Source organism: Mesocricetus auratus, unplaced genomic scaffold, assembly GCF_017639785.1.
Source record: "Mesocricetus auratus isolate SY011 unplaced genomic scaffold, BCM_Maur_2.0 Super-Scaffold_100004, whole genome shotgun sequence".
Classification (NCBI taxonomy): domain Eukaryota; kingdom Metazoa; phylum Chordata; class Mammalia; order Rodentia; family Cricetidae; genus Mesocricetus; species Mesocricetus auratus.
Genome location: NW_024429189.1, coordinates 45,985,698 through 46,005,873, shown reverse-complemented (window position 1 = coordinate 46,005,873; position 20,176 = coordinate 45,985,698). Strand labels below are relative to the sequence as shown.

The 20,176-nt window shown below is 41.3% G+C and overlaps 1 protein-coding gene across 6 annotated transcripts in view; it reads left to right on the top strand.

Moving 5' to 3' along the window:
• The window catches only part of Znf385b (zinc finger protein 385B), a 406,548-nt gene extending 394,550 nt beyond the window's left edge, over positions 1-11,998 (top strand). For all 6 annotated transcript variants that reach the window (XM_005065121.4, XM_013122572.3, XM_040745679.1 and 3 more), the window contains 4 exons: positions 6,735-6,983; positions 7,937-8,115; positions 8,573-8,674; positions 10,526-11,998. In XM_005065121.4, coding sequence (XP_005065178.2) covers positions 6,735-6,983; positions 7,937-8,115; positions 8,573-8,674; positions 10,526-10,741 — 746 coding nt within the window. In that variant the 3' untranslated portion in view covers positions 10,742-11,998. The remainder of the gene's footprint in view (positions 1-6,734; positions 6,984-7,936; positions 8,116-8,572; positions 8,675-10,525) is intronic.
• Positions 11,999-20,176: the final 8,178 nt, after the last annotated feature.

The following is a 20,176-nucleotide window of genomic DNA, read 5'->3' as shown; positions in this document are numbered from 1 at the left end:
AAGAGACCACTAAAGCAGACTTGTTTACCTGTCTGTCTCTTGACAGTTTTGAGCATACCACGTGATGCTTTTGATGGAATCTTATACCTTACATACACAGAATGCAGCTATCCACTTACAGTGTCAAACTTTAAGGATCCTGCAAAATGGTAGAGCAGTAAGCACATGAGCTCCACGTTCAGACAGCTGTCGTGTGAATCAGTGTTCTGTTCTTTATTAATTGAACAGCTATAGGCACCTTGTTTCCTTAAGCCCTGGCTTTGTTTTCATATTATTGAGATTATCCTAAAACTGCACTTAGAGGAAGGAAAGGAAAGCATGTTTCAGCCTGGGAGAGAAGTTGTGATACATGTTTAACAAAGGATATCAGTTCAGACTCGTGTGTGTATGGGGGGGGGGATATTTTTACATATAACAATCTAATTGAAACATTGTTTAAATAAACACTTCCCAAAACCAAGTATGGAGGTGCATAACCTTAATCCCAGTGCTCAGGAGGAAGAGGCAGGTGGATCTCTGTAAATTCAAAGTCATCCTGGTCTATATAGTAACTTCTAGGAGAATCAGGGCTATACTGAGAAACCCTGTCTCAAAATACACTTCACAAGAGAAGACATAAAATCAGTTAAAAAATATGCAAGTGTGCTCAATATCACTAGTCAGTGGGGGAAATGAATACAAATCAATATTACAATAAAATACTAACCTCCATCAACTTGCTAAAATAAGAAGTGATTATGATTCTGATATCAGTATTAGCACAGTGAGGCCAAGAAAGATCTCAGGACAGACAGGGAAAATGAGACCTCCACCCAGTGCTCTTGTCATTGTGGGAGGAAAAAAAAATCCCAATAGACAACAAAGTAAGGAACTGGGGGAGAGGTTTACTATACAGTGAAAGGACACATTCAAGGAGTAAAATGACATCCTCAGATTGTGTCATCTGACAGGAATTTGGTCAGCATATCTCCATCCTTACGAGCCAAGGTGGGGTGTAGAGTGTAGTCTTCCTTTGCCAGTAGCCTGGGCCCTGCCGCACTGTCTGAACCCCCAAATAACACACAGGACATTATATTAAATATAAAGCTGTTGGCTGTTTGCTTGTTTCTTACTGGCTATCTCTGACTTAAGTATTTAACCCATAATTGTTAATCTAAGTATTTCTCTTACCAAAGAAACGGTCCAGACCTCTTACTCCTCTGGCGGGCTACATTGTGTCTGCCTCTGCCTCTCTTTCCCAGAATCCTCTTTGTCTCCTAGTCCCACCTATCTTGCTTCCCTATTGTCCAACAGTGCTTTATTGACATATACATAGGACTTCCCCATCATCTCCTCTTTTCTTTCTAAATAAAAAGGTTTTAACTTTAACATAGTCAAATTATATATAACAGAACAGTTATCAAGTAAGAACTATAGTTGCAATATTTAGTCCATTAACATTTAGTAAGATTTAAAGAAAATATCATCTATCCTATCTTTGTGAGTCTAAAGTCTTATATGTAACTTATCTTTTATCATAACTAAGGAAAACTATGATTATAGCTATCTGTCTCCAACTCCATCAAAGACCACAGAAGGATAACATATAAACACTAGGATTGACAGAAACCAGTTAAGAGGTAAATGGGTGGGGTCCGTGCATCTGTGGACAGTGTGAGGCTGGTAGCGGCCCCCTGCGCACCGGGTCTGGGTCTTCCCAGAGTCGAGTTGCTTGGGAATGTAGCCCAAAGAGGTTGGTAAACTCCATCTAAGGCTAAATACTGGCAAGAGACCGACAGTGAACAAGTACCATAAAGGAAAGTTGAAAAGAACTTTGAAGAGAGAATTCAAAAGGGCGGTTTACTGCACTGCTAACCACACTCACTTTGGGCGTGACTAGAGACACATACCCATGTGCTAATGAAAGGGCGGTGAACTAAGTCACTAGCCAGGCCCACTTTAGGGCGTGACTAGAGATGTGTACTGAGGTTCTTATAAAAGACAGTGCAGCAGAGCCACACTCTCTCTTCTTGGCTTCCGGTTTGGTGGCTGAAAGCTACTTGACTCATCTGGGTTGCCTGTTTTCTCTTGTAAGTAATTTCTACAATAAACAGTTACTATACCCTCAACAAGTGTGCCTTTTATCATTACAGCAACAGTGGGGGAAAGACAGGGGACCTCCAGATGAGTTGAGACTCCCCAAAATAAAGGCTATTCCCCTTCCTGTCTTTTTATATGAGTTTCTCAGATATGGCATGAGAACAATCAGTCCATAATGCTAATATAGGAACACAGTTTATTTAGAAAACAAGGACAAGTTAGCAGCTATCTTGGAAGCCATGGTGGTCCTAGCCAGTTCTAGCAAGATCTCAGCTTTTTACTGTTGTACAATTATTTTAGAAAACCATTTAGAACTTACTAAAGGTAGAGAGATGAGAGTCTTAGTCCCAGAGATTCCACTATGCATTACTCCTGACTACAAATTAATGTTTATGCTTACAAAAGAACAATGCTCATAGTAACATTACTCAAAATAGGCAAAACTGAAAATATTCCAAATGTGTATTGGTATCCAAAAGATAAACCATAGTGCAGACACATGTTGTAGGACATTATTTGGCAGTGAGAAATAAAAAAAACTTCTCTATGTAATAGCACAGAAATACAAATTGTGTCATTTCATGTATATGAGTATTTAAACTAGTATAAAACTTGTATAACTTGATAGAGGCAAGAATAGTGACTACCTTTCAGAGTTCTTAATTTATTAGGAGTTCAACCAAACCTTCTGGGTGGTGGGGACAGTCTGTATCTGCCTGCACAAATGTAGAAATATATTAAAATACATGCACTTTGTGGTCTATGGAGACTAAACATAAAAGTATAGGTAGCAATGGTTTCTCCCACTTTAGTATTTGTACAAAAAACAGTGATATACAACTTTTGGTGAACTCATGGGTGATTTTAATTTTTTTAATGCCATCTAACTTTATTTTGTAAATTTTTATAGTGAACATAGATTTGTTCATATAAAGACAATATGTTATTCAACCATTGAAACCTGGCTAGAAAAAAAATATCACACTAATAATATCAAATTCAAGAGTAACCCTTGCAAATAGAATAGTAAAAATTGGGTAGGGCTTTCAAAGTTCTAAATCAAAATGTAAGACAAACATTGTAAGCAGTCTTTTGTTTCTTAATTAAGAACCATATATACACAGGTTTTCCACACACCTAGATCCATTTCTTAGCACTGTGTCCTGAAACTTGTGTCTTCTGTGTTAGTACATTATTAGCCTTCCAAGGCACCATTTATCAAATACAGTGTTAACTTTGAACAAGGTGAACTTATTGTGTGAAGTTTTTGAAGTGGAAAATAAGGATGACAAGTATTGATGGCTGACTTTGTGTGGTTCGCCAACTGGATATAAACGAAGTCCCCCAGTGAAGAGTCTGTAAGTGTTTTGAGCTCTGGAAAGTGGGTGAGAGGTCCTGTAGCTTCTAAGTCCTGCAGCATAAACCCTTACAAGGAGTATGTGAGTAGACAGGAAATAATTATGACAGTCAGAAGGCCTGCTAATTAACATTAGGCAAGGGAATACTTGAGAATGGAATTTACATTAACTCCAAGTTCCAGATGACATGCATCTTTATTAAAGGAAACAGAAGTAAACAGTACATTAATTAAACCTTCAAATCCATTTTAAAACTCAGCTTTTAAAAATGTCACTTAGCAAAGAGAAATAACATGGTGGATTGTGATGTCAAGCCACTGAGAGGGGAAAACAATAAAATTGGGCCCTGCTACTCTCAAGTTCACACATCCTGGGAGAATGCCATGATTTAAATATGTAAATGTGGCAATCATGTCCTTGATGTCAGAGATTGCTTTGTGAACCAGCAGGTTTCAGTCTCTCATCAGAATCCCTTAATATGTTGAAATCATGTGCCTATTTCCAAAGTCAAAATTCTTCTGTATGTTCTAAATACTGATTCTAGCCTATCTCATGGAAAACAATAATTTACCTAAATCACACTAAAGCTAAATATACTTTGCATTTCAATCTGTTGTTAAAAGGGAGGTTTCTGTCCTCAGTATATATTTCAATGGATTGGTGAGTCCCTGCCTCTGGGCTCCATTGACCTTTATGGTAATATTCCCCACAGCATTTGAAGTCAGCCCCGTACTCAGCAACCTGGTGGAGACCCTGAGATATTTTAGCCCCTATCACTGCCCTTGTGCTTTGGCTTATGGCTATCCGTTTCTTCCTCCTTTTCGCCCTCATCCTATGCTTATTTAAATCTGACCTTCAAAAGTTCAAAGTGCGGCTCCCTTATTAATGAGCAGTGCCCCTTTCTTCCCAAGCAGAGGTAACCATTTCTGCTCTATACATCCATTGCCCCTCACTAGTCTCTCCCATACATTAGAACCTCCGAGTGGCTGTCATTTTCCTGGCTGCTCCGTAACTTTCTTCAAGTCTGTACCTGGTTTACTTACTATTCTCTTCGGTGTCTAGCACCTTGTCAGCAAATAACATGATGTCAGCATGCATTTGTTAGTGAATAAATTAACAATTTTAAAAGGAATTTTAAAAAAGAAACATGCTTAGTCTTTTTTCTTAAAGAAATAAGCATATAAAAGAAAATATATATATTTCATACATCTTATTGTTATAACCTGAAGCACATTGAGCACAATGTACAGTAAGTAGCTTCACTTAAGAAAATAAATGACAGAGAGAGAGTATAAATAAGGAAAAGGGAAGGTGGAAAGGATATAAATCCATGTATATATGAAATTCCCAAAATTTTTAAGTTAAAAGTGATGGCAGCTAGTTCATGTGTAGGGTGGCTTCTGTAGGCATCTGTAATATTAATGATGATATATTAAATCACTTCCCCATTTTGCTAAAAGATCAGTGTGCTTAGTAAAGACCAGGTATGGGAAATATAACACTCATCTATGAAGTTCTGTTTCCTCACCTTGAAATTAAGAAAAAAAATCCAATTTGCAGCCTTGCCTATCCCACAAATTTTGCTATCAGAGAATAGTTCTTTGTAAGCTGCAAAGTTTGACGTAAACATAAAGGAACCTAACACAGTAACATCAGGAGGAATAAGTGAGAAGATCAGTGACGGAAGTCGGGCTCTGGGGTCCAATTCGTATGAAATAACAAATGAAATGCTTGGAGCAGGAGGCAACTTGTGTTCAGTAGCGTGTGTCTGTCACAAGAGCTGGGCTGCTCCCATAGCCCCGCAGCCCCATAGAAAGATGGCCACATTCCTTTGCCACCTGTATGTTCTCCAAGACTCAACCCTAAAGGTGCTTGACATGGACCCAGCGTGGGGAAAAGATGGAAAACTGGTGAATCCCCATTTTAAGAAAGCTTTTCAGCAGATCAGTACCCATCCCAAGTATACACACGGACTTTGGACTCCCATAGAACAATGTGAGGTGCACTCTCACCCTGAACTCTTGGGGAAGGGTCTAGGCCCTGCCCTATATGAAATGACAGACTATGGACACCCCCACGGAGGGCCTCACCCTCCCTGGGAGAATGAGGGGATAACGGGGGGGGGTTGGGGGGAGGGCACGGGAGGAGGGGAGGGAAAGGGAGAGGGACCTGGAACTGACTTGTGAAGCAACCTTGTTTCTTATCTAAATTTAAACTGGAAAATAAAAACAAAAAACAAAAAAAAGAAAGCTTTTAAAACATTATAGTAATTACTGAAAGCTTTGGTTTGCGGCGAGCAGAATTTTGTGGATAAACAGAAACAAACAAATGGATGGTCATCTAAGGCAATTGTATGCAGTCCTCAGTTGCCTAGGACTGTTAACAAATATGTTTCACACAGTCTTCCTCTCTTAACGCAAGTTAGTTAGTATATCTCTAGATATTCTCTAAGAGTGCCGACTCTGCTAGAATTATGCATGGGATGGATATGCTGTTGCCTACTAGACTCCAGTGTTTCTTCGCAAGGGAGTCACTGAACAGTGCCTTAGAATCTATCACAGTCACGATGACCCCTCACAGCCTGCTCAGGGCCCTTCAGGATAATAAGCCTTCAGTAATTGTATGACTAAAAATGTCAAGATGTCTTTAAATTGTTTGACTAATACTCAGGTTGTGACTGTGGTTGATGTGATTATTTAAAACTTTTTATTCAGACAGGCAGTAATTCCTGAGCCTAAAGAACGAACACAACTCTCCCATGTTTTGGGTAGAGTGCATTGCCATTCAGAAAGCAGGGCAAACTTAACTAGTTATTACTACAGTTAACCATGTTTCTTTCCTTCCCTCTACCCAAGCTTACAAAGGTAAAGTTTTGCCTTGCTGAGAAAGTTAAATTTTAACTTCATATCTATGCCATAACTAAGTCAGAAGTCGGCAGCTGAAACCAACATAGGCTAATGACTCATCTCATGTTGCCATCTTGTCTTGTTGTCATGCTGAAGAGTAGTTGATTGTGTTATAGTAAAGCCTTCCCTAGAGCATGATTTATGATGCAAGGATTCCAGAAAAATCACCAAAGTCATGCTTCATAGATCACCATGATTTGGTGGTTACCTGATATAGAAGCTAACGGCATGTGGTCTTATTTAAACAAAGCTATATAAGCTAAAATCTGTGCTAAACTTTAGAAGAACCTATGTTGGTTTTTCTATTTGGTATGGAAATCAAATTCCTGTTTCTAATTGTGGGCTGTATGGTATGGGAGACTTTAATAACATCTCTGTGTGTCTTCCTTAGACGACAAAGGGAAGCTAAAAGCCACCAGTTCCACTCAGCCCTCAGGCTCTGAAGGAGGCTCCTTTCTCCTCAAATCTGGAACAACACCCCTACCACCTGCAGCCATCACTTCTCCCTCAAAGAGCACAAACGGCGGCGCTCTGGGGTCTGTTGCTGAGTCAGAAGAAGAAAAAGCCAAAAAATTACTCTATTGCTCACTATGCAAAGTGGCTGTGAACTCCCTGTCACAGCTGGAAGCACACAACACAGGTTAGCCGCTCTCTTTGGAGTCTAAATAGTGTTGATATGCAAACCCAACTCTTCCACCAGAATATCACATCTGTTGCTTACACTCCATGTTGGTTCACTATCCCTCCCTCTCTGTCTGTGTCTCTCTTCTCTTTAATTTAAAGGAGTGATTTTAGGAAAGCATGGTCATAATGACTGAAGCGCAAAGCAAAAGTAGTGTGGAGACAAAGCAGGCTCTTTATTTCATCAAAAATCAGCTACTACTTACCGAAAACCATTCTGATGAGGCGACAGAAATACAAAGATTTGTATAGACTAGTCACTGCTAAATACTGATGAGACAAAGATATAAAACAACATAAAAAGTCATCAGTAATAAAATTCTGAATAAATTATGGCAGCCCAACGTGGTGGAATGTATCACTCAGTCACTAAAATTAATGAAAAGAGAGCATGTACATGGGCTAGTGGTGTATGGCCATCATTTTAGCACTCAAGAGGCTCAGGCAGGAGAATCACAAGTTTGGGGCTAGCATAGGCTACAAGGTGAGTTCAAGGCCAGCTTGGGATACATAGTAAGATCCTATCTCAAAGAAAACTGGAAAGGGAGAGAGGAAATTTGGGGAAGGGGAAGAGAGGAGAGGAGGGAGAGAAAGGTAACGAAAGAGGAAAGAAGTGAAGAAAAATAAAATGAAAGGTTTTCTATAATTCATCTTTATTTGTTTATTTAGGTAGGGTTTCATTTAGCTTAGGCTGGCTTTCGACTTGCTGTGTGATGGTAACCTTGAACTTCCACCTCTGCCTTCCAACTACTGGAATTGCAAGCATAAGCTACCACACCAAGACAATGAAGTGTTGGGAATCAGATTCGGGTCTTCACACATGCCAGACAAACACTCCACCAACTTAACTACATCTCCATCCCAGCCTCCAGTCCTTAAATAGCTTCTAAATACATACCTCTTTCTTTTTAGGATCTAAACACAAGACCATGGTTGAGGCTCGTAATGGAGCTGGTCCAATTAAGTCCTATCCAAGACCTGGGTCAAGATTGAAGATGCAGAATGGCAGTAAGGGTTCAGGACTACAGAACAAGACATTTCATTGTGAAATCTGTGATGTTCACGTTAACTCAGAAATTCAACTCAAGCAGGTAGGGTAGCCCAAATTAGACATCTGTAACATGTTAGGTCATGTCTGCATATGGCCCCTCATCTATGAATGTTTCTCTGTGTGCTCACTGTTAAGTTTAATATGCAACAGTCTTCAAGTGCTATGTAGAAGGGAAGGTCATTACCCAATATCTGAGCCTGAGCTTCCTACTTCTCAGCTTCCAGCCCAGGGGCTAGATAGAGATAGACAGATGGGCACAAAAGTCACCAAGAGCACACAGCGCATCATTAGCCGAGGGTCAAGGAAGCCAGGCTTTGTGATGACTAACTGTGGCAACTCAGGGTGAATCTGTTAGGACTGTAGAGAACATTAGAGGGAAGGGGCGCTGGACGGGATGGAAACAAAGTCCTCTCCGTAGTGGGAATGGAGAAATCAGCTGTCTCTGTCTAGGAAATAAAGCTTTCAGAGAGCCAGCTAATGTGCCATGCTTCTTTCAGCACATTTCAAGCCGAAGGCATAAAGACCGCGTGGCGGGAAAACCATTGAAGCCGAAATACAGCCCCTACAACAAGCTCCAGCGGAGCCCAAGCATTTTAGCCGTAAGTTCCCTTTGCACACCTATCTTATGGACACCCTTGCTGGACTGGATGGTGGCCATCAGGAGGGCCTCGGACTAGTGGTCAGTAGACATTAAGGAATGATTAGTCAGTTCGCTATTTATTTATTTGTTTGTTTGTTTATTAATCATGTAATTGGCTGGACTGGAATCTACTCCAGAGCTTCCTATCTACTAAACTAGAGTTCCAGCACTAATGGTTGTGACTCGTGGGAGAGAGGCGCTTGATCCATGGTGCCTATGTGGAGGTCAGAGGAAAACTTGGTGCAGTTGGTTCTCTCCTCCTACATTGTGGGTCCTGGGGATCCATTTCCGGTTGTGAGGCCTGGCCACAGGCACATATGTCCTCTGAGCCATGTCAAGCTAGGCAGCAGGCGCCCTTACCTGCCGAGCCATCTCACCAGTCCAGAAATGTTAGAACGAACTGCTTAACTCCCACTACAGGGAGCTCTAAAATCATCTTCTTTATAACAACAAATGGGGTGTCTTTAAAAGCCAGTGTCTTGGTGGTGGTGAGAAAACAGGTCAAGGCTTAAAAGTGCTTGCTGCTCTTGCACGGTGCCTGACTTCAGTTTCCAGCACTCAGGACAGGGGATCTGACACCCTCTTCTGAATATAGCAGGCATTTGCACTCATACACACATACAACTAAAATAAAAATACAGCTGTTTTTTAGGAGCTAATGTCTTCCTCTTTTACTAAAACCTCATCAGAGACCTCCTTCTGTAAGAGATGAAGCAAATTAAAGGCCTAGAACAAGAACAAGTGATGCTGGGGAGTCGGGAAAGGCCCAGTCAGACCTGGCATATGTGGCTACTTTTGTGACAAAAGTAACATACAAGTTTAATATCTCCCTATTTTCTGTTATGTGTTTAATACATACATATGAAAGTGTTTGTATTGCTCTCTCTATTCATGTTGGTAACCAGCCCATCTCACCTGCTCTCAATATGTACTGTTTTCAGTTTCTTAGGCAACAGGTATCATGTGCATACACTGATGGATGGATTCACGATGTCTCTGGGGCTGGGGCTATCATGGTGTTCCATCTGAGGTGAAGCTGAGATGGGCCTGCTAGAGGGGATCTTAGATCACCTTCTAGCCTCACCAAAGCTACCATGGGATGCTGCAAGCAGGTGGTACCTGCATTAAGCAAATGCAGTTGGCATAGCCCCTTCTGATTGCAAAAGACAGAAACTTAGGATTGATTTCTTCCCGGGAGGAGTCTGCACTGGGATTCCTTTAAGTAGCGGTTTCTAGCCCACTTACAGTCACTGTCAAGCACAGAATTTGATTTAGCTATAATTTTTTCAGGGATTACTCATCATGGGGACAGTAAGAGAAGTGCAAATTGATTTTATGTTTTTAACTCCTCATGGGTCCCTAATGTTCTACACCTCAATTACCTAACCTCAATGCAGTCTGTCTAAGAGAGGTGAAGAGTCGCACTTCTCAAATCCAAAACCGAACATGTTGGATGTTGTGCCACATCTATAATCTCTGTACTCTGGGAGACTGAGGCAAGTTCGAGGCCAGCCCGGGCTGCATCCCTCTTTAGACAACATTGTCTGAGATTTGAGTTGTGCTGGTTGTCTAAGCAGGAACCTTCTGGGTGTCTCTCCAGCGACCAGAGCAGAACTGAAGTGCCAAAAGTCAAACCACACCCAGAGTCACCCAGCCCAGTGACAGTCATCATTTTTTCATTACTCCTCAAAGTCAAGATATTGAAAATTCAATTGACTAACTCTGTAGTGTTTTTCTATCGAAAATGTCTGTGGTGCTGTGACTTATAAGCAGTATTCTCACCCCGTTTCCCGTTCTTGTCCCTTCTTAGGCAAAGCTTGCATTCCAGAAAGATCTGATGAAGCCCCTGGCCCCGACTTTTCTTTCCTCGCCCCTGGCGGCTGCAGCTGTGTCGTCTGCTCTGTCCCTACCACCTCGGCCATCCGCCTCTCTGTTTCAGGCTGCAGCCATCCCTCCCGCCCTGCTGAGGCCTGGCCACGGGCCCATCCGAGCCACTCCTGCCTCCATCCTCTTTGCCCCTTACTAAATACTTGTAGCCCGCAGCAGGCCAGACCAGTGGAAAGGTGTAGAAGAAAAGCCCAAAGGATTCAGCAGTGTAAGCTGTGTGTGTGTGTGTGTGTGTGTGTGTGTGTGTGTGTGTGTATGTGTAAGCACCCCACCCACCCACTTACAAAGTGCAGGCCACAGCCCAGCCCAACCCCAAAGACAGGCTCAAGGGCACTGTTCCCCTACTTCCTGTACCCCCTAGGTCCTACCCCAGCCAATTGGTGTACCTGAGATATTTAAGTTTCTTGAAAATATATTGATAAAGAAAAAAATAAAACTGACCGCTGTATTCCCATGGACATGATCTGGCTTAGAAGCAAAATGGAATCTCTTCCTGACAGACTTGAACAGTAGACTCTTCCTCGGACGTCTGTAAATAACTCTAGAGTCCAAGCGGGCATATTCTAGTGTGGAACAAAAGTCCATCATCGCAAGTGCTTAATTGTGGATACCATCTTCCCCATGGATCATGGCATTTCTCTTTCTGGTGTACTAGTGTCCACAGGGACTGTGTACTGTTCTAGACCTGAGTACTGTTGTATCCCGTGTAGTACTAGAGTGTAACTCTTGTCGAATTCAACTTTTTTTTATTGCTGTGTAATTGTTAGGAAGCAAAGTAGCTTTGAAATTCTTTCTCTTTAAGAGAACAAAAGATAATGTATTTTCTTCATTTCATGTTTTATTTGGAGATATTTAAATGAAATAGAAAGCCATATAACATAGCTATAACTACTACCTGTTGGCTATTTTTGTTTTAACTTATTTTTGTAGCACCCTCATTGGTTTGAGTTGCTAAGCAAATGTATACAGAAACAAAAAGAGCTTCCTAATTGCACATTTTTGCACCTTCTGTGCATCTGCAAGAAGACAATGAATCCGTGTATTTCTACATAATGATCTTCATTTTAAACTTTTGTTGTTCATTTGTAATGATGCTACATAACTCTGTGGCTCCCTGATGCAATAATGTACAGAAGATATATAATTTATAATTGAACAGTCTGTCTTTCTGTTCAGTGACTGTGTCACAGGTCACGTGACTATGCCCTGCTTCCCCCCCCCAAAAAAAAACTGATGTTTAAGACTGGAATGTTTGTGATATCAGGGGCAAGAGGTATCATAAAACAATACATAGAGTGGTGAAGTCTTTTAGAGGGCCTATATCTGCAATCTGTAAATGGTAAAATGTCTGTGTATTTTTTTAAATGTACCTTTTCAATAAAAGTACAAAAAAATCTGTTGGTGTTTTCTGTGGTATTTTCTCTGAAGATTCTTGTAATTTCACATCACCTGATGAGAGATGTGTCGTAGGTAGGAGGACTACCTCTTACATATTTCACACTTTGCATGCATACTTAATTGCCATGGTTATCCATTGCTCTTCACAGTATCTGTGTGAGGCCAGGTTTTCCCACCACACTTTCTTTGACTCTCTGTGAAGCTGGGCCAGAGTTGTAATGTCCAAAATGGTAGCAGCCCGTTAAAACCCTGTGACTCTGGCTTCTTAAGACTTTGTGCAGGCCCTCTAAGTCCCCAGTTCATCTTTTATCCGTGTCAGTGACATTTATAGGCGCTTCCAGTTTCATGCCCCTCCCTGGCCCCTCCCACCAATCAGAACACCCCATTCTATCACTTTGTAAGGGTAGCGTTTAGTGTGCCACTGTTTGTTCTGATGAGCTATTGATTGCCTCTTTACCAACTAAAACGCTGTAGCCTAAAATAACAGCCATTTTATTACATCAGGATTTCACAGGCTGGTAATTCCAGAGGGCATTTGCCTGGGTTCTGTTCTGTTCCATCAGGCATCATCAGAGTTCCTGTTATCGTATTCCACCAGAAATTGGGCTGGGTGGGGCTGGGCAGGGCGGGGCAGTCCAGATAGCTTCACTGGCCTGTCCACCCCTGTGGAAATGACTAGGATGGACTTTACTGAAACAGTCTACCAGAGTGTGTATGTGTGATCCCCTGTGTCTTTCCAGTTGAATTGGATACTTACACAGTGAGTGCATTTAAAGGACCTAGCTGGGAATCAAAAGCATCCTTATGAATTAGTTCAGAGAACCTCGAATATCACTTATGTCGCAGTCTACTGATCAAGAAAGTCACTGAACCCATCCAGATCTAAGGGAGGACTATTAGACTTCAGTTCTTAATTATAAAGAGTAGCAAAAAACATGCCACCATCTTTAATCTGTCACACCATTGTAGAATTTTGAGGAAAATGGAAACAAAACTATTTTAGATCCTTTGTCTTCAGGCCCTGAGCACAAACTCTGTTAGTCTTTAAATGGAGACTTGGGTTGGAGTGGGAAGTAAATGCTTTCTTTAAAACTGAAGCCAGGCCGGGTGGTGGTGGTGCATGCCTTTAATCCCAGCACTCGGGAGGCAGAGGCAGGCAGATCTCTGTGAGTTCGAGGCCGGGCTGGACGGATAGCCTCCAAAACAATACAGAGAAACCCTGTCTCGTAAAAACCAAAAAAACTGGACCGACAGCCTCCAAAACAGAGAAACCCTGTCTCGTAAAACCAAAAAAAAAAAAAAAAAAAAAAAACTGAAGCCAGTAGATGGCAGCGTGGCTGTGATGGATGCTTCTTTCACCAAAGAGTTCATCCAACTGTCTGAAAGACTGTGGGCCTTAACATCATATGCTTATAAGCAGGCTGCTTTTAAGTGTAATAGAAGTCTAGCTTGGCATTCGGGATTTGGGTTTTGTTTTGTTTTACTGTAACCCATTTGAACTCTATCCAACACGAGTCAAACCTGTGTAATCTGACCCAGAGGTTTGATTGATATATGCCATACTCTGTGAAAGAACTCTGCTTCTGTTTGACACTTCAGAGAACTTTTATTTTTATTCTTCTGGACTTTGGTGGCAGTTATATTTGATTTACCTTGCCTTGTCCTCTGTCTCGTTGAAGCTTACTGCAACCTCAGAAATTTCCAAATGTCAGTATTTAAATAGACCCAGAAACTTATTGATTAGATTTAGAGTTGAGAGCTTTAAACCACCCCAAGGAGGACACACAAAAGAATAGCAATTCATTAGAATTCATGCCTCCAAAAGAAGCCGTGAGTAGCTTCAAGCTATGATTTATGAAACACTATTAAGCAGGCCACTATCTAATCATCCACTCTGATAGTGAGGTGTCAGAGTTGGACAGCCCCAAAGGAATACATGCATTTGAACTAATGCCTCCTCATATGTCATTTCTAAAGGAAAGAGATGACGACTGAACTCTGCCAACTGTGCAAATTTAAAATAAAACAAAACATACTCTGCAGAGGACTTGAGAGGCTTGGGCAAGAGAACCAGAAGTGCAGGATCAATTCAAAGTCACAACTCAGCTGCACAGTTCCCAGGCAGTCTGAGCTACTGGCGACCCTGCCTCAAAATACAGGACAAAACAACCCCCCACCTGCCTCCGCTCCCTCCGACATAGTCCAGCTACAACCGATCTGCTGAAGGAGAGAAAGCCAGATAAAATACTAAATACCTAGTTAAATCTGAATTTAAAATAAGATACAAGTAAATCCAGTATGGTATTTGCCTTCGACATATAATTTCATATGTTATTGCATACAGCATATGTTTGTCCCATAAATAAGTACAGATTTTTTGGGACGTACTTCTGCTAAAAGAGTACCTGTTGTTTGTCTGACTTCCCAGTTATGTGCCCATCTCCTGCTCTTCTCAGGAACATCCCTTCTCACCTCCTAGGTATTAAAAACTCATTAATGAGTTTTTGTCAAGGCACATTGTGAAATATATTTACAAATTGGCAGAGGAAGGAACCAGCATTAAGTAAACAAACAGTGCACAGGAACAGTATGGAAGGAAACAGAGATACACGTGCCTTCCACTCTCACCTACATTGATAATCCGTTTAACATGATTTAATTAATGGAAGAAGAAAACCGAAAATATTAACTTGTATTTTGTATCAAACATGTTGCCTTGGTTCCCCTCCCCCTTCTTAATCCTAAAACAATTATCATTTTTCCAAGGACGAACTAGATGTAGCTATGTAGAATGTTTCTCTCAGAGAGTGCTTTAGTTGATGTGTTGAGAAAAAGAACAAAAGAAATACAGAGGTTTGCGATGCTGAGATTCACAAAGGAGTCAAGAGAATCACTGGAGAGATTGTGTTTGGAATATTGTGAGAAGTAGGCACCCATTGAATGAAAGACTCATGGGGAGGGAGGGGTGGCCAGGATTTCTCCAAGCAGATGAGGTGAGCGTCAAGACACATCACATCCCTACCCAGACATGGCTGTTCAGGAAACAGCCCGGAGGGGTCCTCTCACCTCCCTGAACCTGCTTTGGGTGTCTTGTCATCTTTGGAAAGCAGCAGCTTTGGGTCCCTTGGTGGGTAAGAAGTTGTGTACTGCAAGGGCCAGTTCCTCAAGGGGGTGTCCCTCTTTGTCTCCTTCCTCCAAGTAATTGGCTCCGTGGGGAAATGCATCAGGACTGTGATAGTGCAGGGTTTTGGCTATGGAATGTGGCTGGGGAATTGCCCTCATTTCTTTGGTTGAATTTTCTAGGGCCAGAATGACAATATGTTATTCTTCACTCAGCTAAATGCTCAGCATGCATCAAGACTCTGCTTGTCAGATAGAATTCCTTCTGTGGGTGCAGTGGGAATGTCTTCATGTCACTTTCTTCAGTTTAAGAAGTCACTTATCTACAGACAATTGGACAAGCTTGCCATTAAGCACCTGCTATTCATTTTTATTGTCGTGAAAAGGCAGAAATGGAATAAAAGGGAGTTAAATAACAATAGTATATAAGTATTACTCTATAAGACCCAAATTCAAATTCTGGTCACATCATGCACACATTAGGTCTATGATTTTTAAATCACAAAAAAACCCTATATCACTTTACTAAAGCCTGGGTTTTTTTAATCTTCAAAAAAATGTGCTATTGAAACAATATGGTTCAAAATGAGCAAATAAATTAAGATGGGAGCCTTTTTATAAATTACAACATGCTTTATAAATTTTCATTATGAGTGAAGTCAATTTTTCTCATTCTAAATTCCTAAATTATTGTTAATGTTTTTCTCCTGTTTAATGCCTTTAATAGTGACTCTAAGTCAGAGAAAAACATAGCAATAATGGAAAACAGCAAATTCATTAGTTGTATTTTTATGCTTCTACCCTCAAAGGTATAATTCATAGAAAGTTATCAGTAAGGTAATAAACCAGTGTGTCACAGGCAGCATCCCAGAAAAGAAAAGGGTTATAGATTTATTATATCAAGATTCTACATATTATTTTTATTTTGCTTTTTGAGAAAAGGTCTAACTGTTAGGGTTAGACTGACCTTAAACTTGGAGTCATCCTGCCTCAATTCTAACAGTTATACTGAGGAGACCAATCTTTAGATTCAGGCTCTGAGGAAATCCATATGCAAATGCTTGTCCTTAATACAGAATTTACAATACCCCAAGAATACGTTGATTTTCATCCCCTTTGCCTGCAAAAGTCCTACCATAACCCCTAGTTTAAAAATAAAAGATTGTGTTGGGTGATGGTGGCGCACGCCTTTAATCCCAGCACTTGGGAGGCAGAAGCAGGCGGATCTTTGTGAGTTCGAGGCCAGGCTGGACCGACAGCCTCCAAAACAATACAGAGAAACCCTGTCTTGTAAAACCAAAAAAAAAAAGAAGAAGAAGAAAAGAAAAGAAAAGATCGTTTAAAAATAAAAGATGTAGATGGAGACCCAGTAAGTCATGACACAGATTTTTCTCCAAGACCACAAGTAAGGGGATATGCTGGGCATTTGTAGACTTAGGCTCATCCTCCTTCTACAGTCCTACAAACATGGATCACTAAGTATGGCTTTTAAAACAAGGTCTTTTAAACATCCATAATTATTGCAAATGAAGGAAAGATAGAATGAATTTTTTTGATAATTCATGACTGAAAACATTCTAAGTGGTCTGTATGTACACTTATGAGAAGAAAAAAAAAGAATGAAAATCAAAATCCAAACTAAATTTTAGTTCAAGATCTATTTAGATTCAATGTCTCCTCTATTAAATGAATGCTAATCCTTATCCTGCACATACTAAGATTTATTCTGAGGCTCAAATAAAACAGTTACAGTAAGTGTTTAGCCAGTGTTTAGCTATCCTATTACTGGTGTGTCAGACGCTGCACATATCCAAGAAACAGATGAGGTGCAGGGAAACTAGCACTCAGATTTGTCCCTGGTGGCCTCAGGCCCCTCTGGCTCTCCTGGAACTGCTTTATGCTTTCAGAGGACTGGATTCTGAAGCCAGACACTGGGAGCCATTTGTAGCAGCACAAAGATGGTGAGCTACTTACCAAGGTTCCTGATGAGAGCTAGTATGTGGGCTTTTAAAAGGGGACATGGATGGAAAAAGAGTTGCCTATCTTAGTCCCATACAACAGTCACTGAGTGTCAAATACTCATGGGATGATAAATGGGCAAGAATGGTAGTTTCAGGTCCCGAAAACAGAGCAGGGGGGCGAGGAAGTGCCGTGAAGAAAAACACATGTAAAGGTCATTTCAATTTAGAGCAGTGGTTCTCAATATGGGGGATCAAGCACCCCTTTCACAGGGGTTGCACATCGGATATCCTGCATATCAGATATGTACATTACAATTCATAACATTAGCAAAATTACAGTGATGAAGTAGCAACAAAAATAGCCTCATGGTTGAGGCTCACCACAACATGAGTAGCTGTACTAAAGGGCTGTGGCATTAGGAAGGCTGAGAACAACAGATCTAGACGAAGAGCAAATGAAAGACAGGCAGCCCAGCTGGTGGAGATGATCCAGTGTGAGGTGAGCAGGTACTAAGGACAATTGTCTGGAAAACACGGTGGCTCAGTAGCAAGAAGAAATGGTATTGCAAAGAGAAAACGTGGCCTGGAGTATAAAATAGTGAGGGTACTGGTTCACAGCAAATCAGACCTAAAGATGAGAGGCTAGACGGGAGAGAGGAAGTGCACCTGGGTCACTGGGAAGAGCTGGATGCAGCATCCAGGATTAACCGCTATGCCTTGTAGGGATAGGGTTGCATTTGCATTTAGGGAGAGCTTTCTGGGAAAAAAAAAGGTTGGATGCCTTCTTTTTTTTCTTCAGACTAGAGATAGTCCTAAGACAAGAGGATGGCCTGACCTAGGATCTCAACTACAAATACAATAAAGTGATTTGGACAGCAAAGATCACCATTGAAGAGCCGAGTGGCAGTGACATAGTTGTTCTACACTTTAAGCCTCCCAAGAGCAAGAAGTCCTGGGGCCTGGTACAAAGGAGAGCCTTAGTTCCCAGAGTTCACCTCTCAGGAACCAGTGTCTTCACTGTGGTACCTTGCCCTAGCAAATCCTCAGGAATGATTGCATACGAGGCACAAGATCAGATATGTAGTCCTAAATAGTCACAGATCATGATGTCCTGAGCCCTGGTTTTCTCTTTTCCACATGTATCGGTTTCCTTAGTGTCAAATAGCAAAGCAGTCACTTCTCATCCTCTTGTGTTTCTAACTAGCAAATTCAGAAAGGCAAGACTATAGAAAATGTGTGTAAAGTAGGAGTAGTACTCCCGGAGTGGCCGGAGGGGTGCTCCCCAGGAGAGCGAGCTCTGTTCTTACTCTCCTTAATGTCTGTTTTAGCTGCTCAACAGCATTCTTTCCCTTTCTTAGCTTCAGGTGCACCATAGTATTAATAAGTGGAGGACGTCACAGAAACTGTTTCTGGAAATGTGTCCTGAATCACTCTTCTAATACAAGAATACATAGAAACCTCCTTAATTCATTCTGCAAACTAGAATGTGCCAGGCACTTAGAACATTAAAATTAAAACGAACAAACAAAAGAAAAAAACCTACCTGGCCCTGACGAGGTAACTAAGACCCTCAAAGCCAATTACTAGGTGCAGTGTGTTCTCTTTTTATGTATATTTTCCTGTTTGTTTTAACATGGATTGGTTGTTCTGATTTGGTTTAATACCAACTGGTTCACAGAGATGAGTTTAATCTCAGGTCTCAACCTGCTTGGCATTTTCAGAAAATGTGAAAACTGCATCTCACCACCAAGTCAGCTGAGTCAGCATCTCCAAAGGTGAACCTGATGTGGACAAAAACCAAATATCAACTCTTCAGGAGCCTCTGAGCAGACAAATAACCATCTAAGGTTATTTATATATACTCAGAGATGAAGAGGGACCCCAAGATGATACCAAGAAGAGTTTGAACTCAAGATAATTTCTATTTGAGGGCAGAATATGTCTTCTAGGCTAAATGGGGGTGGGGGAGTAAATCAGCTTCCTAGGTGTGAGCATGGCAGGAGGGGGAAGATAATCTGGTTAAATGATGCCTTGCTTTTAATCAGGCCATCTATTCCCCCGTGTGTGTTGTTCTAGACCATGTGAGCTGACAGCTGGACCCTGTGTTCATGAGGACTAGAGGAGAAGAACATTGTCATTTATTACCAAACCTCTGGTGGAAGGCAGTAAACTCTAGAAGTTAATTTTCTAAAATTATCTAAATATAAAATTCCCCAAGCAACAATGTAATCTGATCAACTTCTGATGCTAGAACAATTTTTAAAAATCATTTAATGCCTCAACATCTACAGTCATACGGTTGGTCCCCAAAATCAGTTTAGGGAATTGACAAACGCTCAATTCAGGCTGATGACTTCTGGATCTCACAGTGGCACTTGAGGACATTAGTTGACTTTACCACATGTCTAACTAACATGAGTCATAACAGTCATAACCTGCTATGAATCCTGCCCAAGTTTTCCTACTGTCAATCTCTGTAATTTTCTATCAAGGATTCCATTTACTGCCCTGCAACGTGCAAACTCTCAGACACGGCTTAGGACTAACTGAGGAGCCTCCTAAAAGCACCCATGCCTGTGACTGATTTAACTTATGGCGAGGGTGTTAGCATGTAGCTCACTGTGCTTAGCATGCAGTGAGACTGTGAGCTCAGTTATCAGCACTTCAAAAACTAAAACAATTCAAATTGACCACCATGGCAGAATTTGGGCATAAGTACAATGCAAATCCCCTGGTGTTTTTGAAGCAAAGACAGAGATACTGGAAATTGGAGTTTTTGAGAGCACTTCTACTGTTCTTCTCGCTTCAGTTAAACATAACGTGAGGTGCTAGGATCCCAGACAAATCAATATCCAGCAAAGCAACCCAGGCCTGGTGGCTTCCAGGTTCTCTGTCTCATGACTTCGAAGGATGACATTCATGGACAAAGAGGAGGTGAATTTAGAAGGAACTGGGAGTTTAAGAGAAGATGGGATACCACCGAATCCAGAAGCTTTTTTAAAGGGCTCCTGGAAAAAACTGGGGCATGGGGAGTTGAGTGAGGGGGTTCATCTAGCTGACCCATGCATGAGCTGTCCAGGTGCCTCTTCCTTTAG